The following is a 7603-nucleotide window of genomic DNA, read 5'->3' as shown; positions in this document are numbered from 1 at the left end:
CTGGTGTGAATGTCCTTTGTTCATCAGCTTGTGGGTTTTGTTAACATAAATATGCGTTCTACGTATGTCCTGTTGATCTGCATAAAAGCTATCCATATATCGAGTTTATTAATACCTGTGTAAAGATTGCAGCAGTGCAGGTGGGGACAGTGGTTTATTTCTAAGCAGATTTGCAGAAAAGGATCAGGGTAGGGAGGCAGGTGGTTCTTGCAGACAGCAAGTCGAACCCGACTCAGCAATGTGCCCTGTGGTAAGGAACACTGACAGCACTTTCGGCTATTTCAGCAAGTGTGTAGCCAGCAGCTTGAGGGAAGTCATTCTTACCCCCTGTTCGGCCCTTATGACCCTGCCTCCAAGAGCAGAGTCCAGCTTTGGGCTCCTGGGTGCACAACAGACATGGACATACCAGAGCGAGTCCAGTGGAGGGTCACCAAGATGGCCAGGGGGCTGGAGCACATGATGCAGGGGAGAAGCTGTGGGAGCTGGGCTTGTTCAGCCTTAAGAAGAGACAGATAAAAGGGGATCATAGTGCGGTCTGCAACTACCAAATGGGAGAGCATGAGGAAGGCAGGGCCAGGCTCTGCTTGGATGTGCACAGTGAGAGGATAGGAGGCACCAGGCACAAGCTGCCACCACAAGGTGCAATTACAGGTATGGGGCAGAAAAGCTTCACCATGAGGTTGGTCACATGGAAACAGGGCCTGGAGCAGTTGTAGAATTCCTGTTGCTGGAGATGTTCAGAACTGAGCCTGGCAGGGCCCTGAGCAACCAGTTCCACATTGGCCCTGTTTTGAGTAGCGGCTTAAACCAGATGATCTTCAGACGTCCTTTCTCACCTTAGGTTCTCTAGTGTTCTGAGGTAACAGCCATGCCTCTGTCACAATTTTAGTATGAGTTATTAATGTTGCATATATTCATGCTGCAAACATACTTCAGTTAATGCCAGTGTCGGCATGCACATGCTATAGCAGATGTCAGTTCAGATTAATTACCCTGCTTTTCAGCATGTTAAGAAAAGGAATGGTTAAACTCTTATGCATAGAATTATTCTTTCATAGCTTTATTTCTCAGAGTAAACTGGCCTTTGCTGAACTCTGTATTTTCAGATTGGCTGCTGGCAGTACTAATGTGTCTGACTGTGTGTGTGTACACTTCAGTTTGTCACCAACACACACGTATATAAATGTTGTGTGTGTTTGGCATGTAAGTTGCGTAATATATTCACAATTTCTTTTGTACTCTTCCTGTATTTCTGTTTTGAGTGTATGTTCTTGGGACAAAATTCAAGATGTTAACTAAATCTTTTTGTGAGCTCATTATCTACTTTGTTTAGCATCTGCGCTAATGTTTTTGTTGTTGCTGGCCGTGCAGGAACTGAGTGGAGTTGTTCAGTCTAATTTTTTTGCTGCTGGAAAAGATCGTAGGAGTGTCCTGTGCCTCTTGACTGAACAGTCCTTTATGATTCTCTTCATTTGTTGTCATGGTTTTTCCAATAGCATGTTTAGTAATGCATCATTCCAAAATTACAAGATACTTGTACACAGTGCTGCTGGGGGTGGGGGAGTTAAGGGGGGAATTCAAACTCCTTTTGAAAGTGAATAAGGACTTGTTTGTTTGGTTGTTTTTTTTTTTTAATTTTTTTTTAAAGGATGTAATACCTCTATTTAGAATTGTTATTATAAACCTTTTTTTATCTTGATAAATTAATCTGTCCTATACTTTTTAGAGTACGTACTGATTTGTAAACTGATAGTTCATCAAGAGCAGTGCAGATTCATAAATAAATGTAGTGCTGATACCATTACCTTTGTCTTTAAATGGATGGTCTGGCAAGATGTCTATTTTAAAGAGAACATCTGCATCACATATTTGGGGAAAGTTCTGATGGCTTCTGTTTTGGAGGAAGAAAGCAGACAAATTGAAAGTCTTTTATTACAACTCAAATTATTCTTCCTCTTTAGAAAGCGAGTCTGACGATAGTTCAGATGATGAACCTTTAATTAAAAAGCTGAAGAAGCCACCCACAGATGAAGAAATTAAAGAAACTGTCAAGAACTTATTGGCCAGTGCGAACTTGGAGGAGGTTACAATGAAACAAATTTGCAAGGAGGTAAGCAAATACGATTTTGCAATCTCATTTTAGGCAACGGATTGTCTGTGAACTGACTTGTCATCATTTCAGAACTGCAGTCTTGCACTTTGCGCAATGGTTCAGAAATGAAATAGTTCTGCATTGATTTATTTATTTGCTAACAGCTATAACAAGGAGAGCTTTAATCTTAAGGGATGCAACACTGATACTCAACATTAGAATTGAAATTCCCAAAGAAAATATAGCTACATGGAACATAGAAGTATTACCTCCAAAACAACTGCTATGTAGTAAAGTGAAAGTATTTGAGATGTTGAGAGGGTGCAGCAGCTTGCTACTGTCAAAAGGTGAGGGCTGTGTCCTGCTCTCTGTAAGTTTCTCCTGCTCACTTTGCTCTCATGCTTCATGTGTTTTCTGAGTCCATTCAACTCATCTATTATCAAAAAAATTAGTAGTTCTTATCTCAGTTAATGAGTTGAATGAATTCAGCAAAGAATTCATTGATTGTTAGGAAGGTGCCAGGCAGGGTCCACGTGGATGGAAAAGGGAAAGGTAGGGAAAAGTGACTACACACAGACAACACTGTTACCTTGACATTTTCTACAATCAGTTAAACAGTGTGTTTGTTTTCCTGGTACTTCCAGGAGGTTGTCTTGAGAAAATTAAACCAGAAGTTATGAGAAAATGATACATTTATATTCTGTACAAATTTTTTGTCATAGTCCTCTTCTAGTCCATCTAGAAGCCTGAAATTTGGTATAGTGAACTGAAATATTTTGCATTGGTTGTTAGTGTTGGCATCTGTTTCTTGTTTCTTTGGTCCTCTCCCACCCAGTTAACCAAAAAATAGTTGTAGAGTAGCACTCAGATATGCTTGCTTTTCTGTTAGTCACCTAAAAGGATCACAGTTTTACTTACTACCAAAAAAATAAGTAAACCTTGGGATTTGATACGTGTTTTGGCTTCCTATGCTAATGCAGGGGAGAGCATGTCAGACAAAGACTGGAGAATTCTTACTTGCCTGATATGGCAAGCTAGGTATTCCAATTTACTGATGTGAAAAATTATAGCATGAGTTTCATCAGTGACTAAAGGTTAAAAAAAAATAAATGAAGTATTTAAATGTTTATGTGGTCAAAATAAAGACAGGAAATAAACTTGTCACCATAATTAACAGTGGGCATTCTGGTAGGCATACTAGTAGAAATAACACACCAGTTTTTGCCCTAATTTCATTTAAGCAACTTCTATTAATACAGTACATTGAATGATAATAATTTGATGCTTGTTTTGTTGTGTGTTTTGTTCTGTTACTTTTTTTTTTCTTTTTTTTTTTTTTAGGTGTATGAAAACTATCCTAGTTATGATTTGTCTGACAGGAAAGACTTCATTAAAAAAACAGTCAAAGAGGTAAAGACTTTATCATTTAGAAAATGTGCTGGGTTGGGGTATTTTTTTTCTTCAGCCTTTAGAAAGGGGCATGGCATCCTGTTGCACTAGTTTTAACAGCCTCCTATATAGTATTGGAAGTTTAGTGCTCCAATAAACCTGAGCTCTGGTTCTGGTTTGTTTTTTTTCTGTTTTGTATCCCTACTGCTCTTAGGAGTTTCTTTGGTAAGCAGAACTAGAATTAAAGCTGTCATCATTTTTGATGACTTTTACTCTCTGAAAGCTATGCTTTTGCTTTAAATGACAGACCTGGGCTGCAAGGTACACTGTAATTCATTCACTGACCACGTACATATTTTAGGTAACAATGCATGAGGTAGTTGTAAGTTCCGCAGACCTGCAAGCTTTGGCAAGGAGAGAAGGCAAAAGGGCATAGGTAGCTTTTCTCTGCATGTGTTCCTGGTAACTCAGTTACTATGTTGCCTTCGAGTTTGCTGCACTGAAGATTAGTGATCTAATGTATTCATGGCAAAGGATTTATAGTCTGGTCTGTGGTTGGTGATTAGTAAAAAAATTTTCAAGTTCAATTACTTTTGCTTGCCCCAAAACTAAAAATGGAACCTGAGAAGTGAGGTTTTCTTAGTGGAGTTAATAAAGTAACTTTCTCTTGTGGCTTCATTTGCGTAAATTGATACATGCCTATCTAGAAACAGTTGTGCCTATCTGCTGTGCATACATGTGTCATTATCAGTGAAGGCTTAAGAGAGCATTTGTTTGCTGTAGGGATGTTCTTGGGTTTTTGTGATAGCAAAAGTAGAGTGCATTTTCTTGATAGTCTGATGGAAAAGGAGTAGCTTTATGTAACTGGATTGAGAGAAAGGAGAAAACTAATACACTTCTCTTTTCAGTTGATTTCATGATCTGATTTGACTGTGGGGAATGAAGATTCCTGGTTTTATGTTCCCATGGATTTGAAGATCTGATAGGCACCAGCAAAAGGAATGTGTGTTACCCTTGGTGGTATTTAGTCAGAGCCGATTCTGCTGATCTAATGTTAAGAGTGTTGATGTAAATTGCTTTGTGTGTCTTCCTTCTTTTTTTTTTTTTTTTTTTTTTTTTTTTTTTGGCAAACAAACCTGCATTTGATGCAGTTTTTAGTTGAACATACTTAAGCTTTGTGCATGGCAATAAATGGTCCCTTTTTATAATTTTTGTACATTTTGAATTGCTTTGTATAACTAGATTCATTAGAACCATCATAGCTTTTTAGTGTGGATTACTAGCTTGCAGGAGATTTTAAAATCAAGTAAGATGAAAGCTGCTTATCTACACATATACATGCAGAGACTGGAATATCGCAGTATTGGTTATAAAGATATTTTGAATACATATCCATTCTGAAAATAACAAGAGTTAGTCACATGTTAATCTCTTTTATATTCTGATACATTCTACAGATGCAGAATTATTCTGAATCTAGATTATTGTCTTGCATGTGTAGGCACTGAGATAACTGTCAAAGCATGGTAACTAATTGGCATAAAGATGTTATTTTTGTACTTTCAAAAGGCTTTTTGTTGTGTATATAAAGTTATTTCAGATTTCTTTTGTGCAAATCAGTTTTTTAATCTTGTTATCTTAGAATTTATGACATGAAATGTCAGTGTTCAGCAGTGAGGCTGTGATGAAAAGTGTTATGCAGAAGTTTCATGAAACTACAAACAAGTTGAGGTTTTATGATGTTTGTCCCATCTTGCCTTGTACAGAAACTAAACCGTAGTTTTATACTTAAGCTTTTCAGCATATAACTTTGTACAAAAGACTACAGATACATTTGTTTCAATGGCTTGAGAAAGTAAATAAAATTCCCTCTACAGGCTGTAGGAAAATTTGTAAAGGTCACTTTGCAAAAAAATCTTTACTTTAGTGTCTTGACTTTTGATGGCCTAGCATCTCGGAAGTGAGTATCCAAGATGCACAGCTGGGAGGCTCAATAGCATTGGAAATCCACAGTGGGGCTTCCGTATCGGGCAGCGCTGATGTGTGTGGTTAAGTTCTCTTCTGTATGCGAAAGCACTTCTGAACCTGAGCCTTGGTGCTTCGACATGGACAATGGTACTTTTAAGCCTGCAGTCTTGAGCTTTAGCCCACAGCTTTTCAGATCAAAGAAGTGAACTGTTTGCATAAGTTTTTGTTCTTTAGGTTTCTGTTCTCCATATACCTTGGGCAATCCTACACTTACAATTATGAAACTAATAATTGCCAAAGTGTGGGCTGTCATTAACGCCATGAGTACAGAATCTCTCTGACTGTAGTATTGCTGAAAGACAAAGCATATTTTTTGAATTTTATTGTACAGTTGGGAAATATGGGTTCATAAATGATTTAAAATCTGAAAATGTTCAGCCAGGTAGACTATTATTCTTAATATACTTTTTGAGTTTCTTTGCGTGTAATAGTTTATAATAAGGCTGAATGTAATGGGGGGTTTTGTATTCAATAAATGTCTTTCACAAAAATGTAAATCAATGATCTAACATTTGCTTAAATATATAGTAAAAAAAAGAATCTATACAGAAACAAGGTTGTCTTTATCTCATCTGGTAGAAACTAGTCAAGCTTTTTTCATCAGGCTTCTCTGTTTTAAAGATACTATTGCTGAAATGTATGTCCTTGCACCAGGGTACAGTTTTATATCTTCCATAGGGTTTGGTTTCTTTTTATTTGTTTGGGTTTTTTTTTCTCTGAACTGTCTTAGCATAAAAACCACTTTTTAATTTACAATTAAGAGCATCAAAAGTTTCCAAGTCCAGCTTAAAAGCAGAAAATTACTTCCATCAAGTTTTCTTGGGTTTTGGGATGGATTTTCTACAAACACTTGAACTGCCTTGTGATTTCTAGGTAAATATACCAGTTGGTTTCAGTTATGTGGGTCAGGAGGTGTTTTTAAGAGGAATGACTCACAAGTATAAAAATTCTAACAAAAAATTGCAAAAGGTTAGTGTACTTCTATTTATTGTATGTACACATTTCTTGCCACTTTGGAATTGTGCAGATGGAGTGGAAATGAACTCGGCATCCTTCAAATACTTTGTTTCAATCTCTTAACTACAACTCAGTGTAGTCCTCAACAGAGAAGAAATGTCTGAGCTGTTTCCCTGCTAATCCATGCTAGTCTGGCTGAGACAAGATTCCCGTTCTTTCTACAACTTGGGGAAAGGCTGCAGCACAATACTGAAAGGTAAATAAAATGTCTTGCTTATCCTGATACTATTGGATTAAAAACACAGCTGATCAGAGCTCTAAATCCTGTACAGAGGTGCTCATATAAAGTAGAAACTGGATAACTGGAGAAAAGGTAACTAATTAAAGTGTTCAGGCATGTACCTTCCAGTTGCTTAAGATTATGTCCTGACTGTTGTATTCTAGAAAAATAGTCCTAACATTTTGATTTGATTACTTACAGCATAGTTCCTACAGTCCAGTGTATTTGTTCCTCTGTTTAGTTCAGTTTTTGCTACTCAGTATTTTGGTTAGTGACCTGCAAAACCACCCAAGTTGAGCTGAATGACTTCCTTGTATCAACAACTGTTCTTAAGACCGAGTTTGGCACCTGAGGTAGCAGTGTATGGGCCCTATAGAAGAAGGGTGAAGAGGGCTGGGAGGGGAAAGGGAAGAATAGAAATTTTGAGTGAAGAGGTTACATGTCTTTAGGAAAGGAGCTAAGTTGGAGTTATGTGGTAACATATGGTACACTACTCAGGCATATCTAACAGAGATGAAATTAGAAAGATACAACTTTAAGCACCATTCCACTTTTTTTCTGGAAGCTCTAGACTAATAGCCTTCTTGGGCCTGAGCAGGCTGCTTATAGCATCTGTGTTCCTACTGCATTATCGTGTTACAAGGCATATGACAGCAATATCTATGAATGTCTGGGTTTAGATTAGCTACTGCTAAGATGGACTTAAAAATAACCTTTTTGGAGCCAGTGCTTAATCTGGCTGAATGATGCCCCTGGCAGTCAGCATGGTGATTTCCAATAAGGCTTACTAGCTCTGTTGTTGTTTCAAAGAGAGGGTGGTTCATAACCACTTGGGTAGATCTAATTATTCCTGTTTC

General features: G+C 37.6%; 1 protein-coding gene across 1 annotated transcript in view; it reads left to right on the top strand.

Annotated features, from left to right (window-relative positions):
- DEK (DEK proto-oncogene) overlaps positions 1-4582 on the top strand; it is a 16317-nt gene extending 11735 nt beyond the window's left edge. The window contains exons 8-10 of the mRNA XM_010020700.1: positions 1962-2110; positions 3434-3502; positions 4390-4582. Of these exons, the coding sequence (XP_010019002.1) occupies positions 1962-2110; positions 3434-3502; positions 4390-4401 (230 nt within the window). The 3' untranslated portion in view covers positions 4402-4582. The remainder of the gene's footprint in view (positions 1-1961; positions 2111-3433; positions 3503-4389) is intronic.
- The last annotated feature ends 3021 nt before the right edge of the window (positions 4583-7603 follow it).

Source organism: Nestor notabilis, unplaced genomic scaffold (assembly GCF_000696875.1).
Source record: "Nestor notabilis isolate BGI_N333 unplaced genomic scaffold, ASM69687v1 scaffold30148, whole genome shotgun sequence".
Classification (NCBI taxonomy): Eukaryota; Metazoa; Chordata; class Aves; order Psittaciformes; family Psittacidae; genus Nestor; species Nestor notabilis.
Note: the sequence above shows the minus strand (reverse complement) of the source record. Positions and strands in the feature narration are given on the sequence as shown.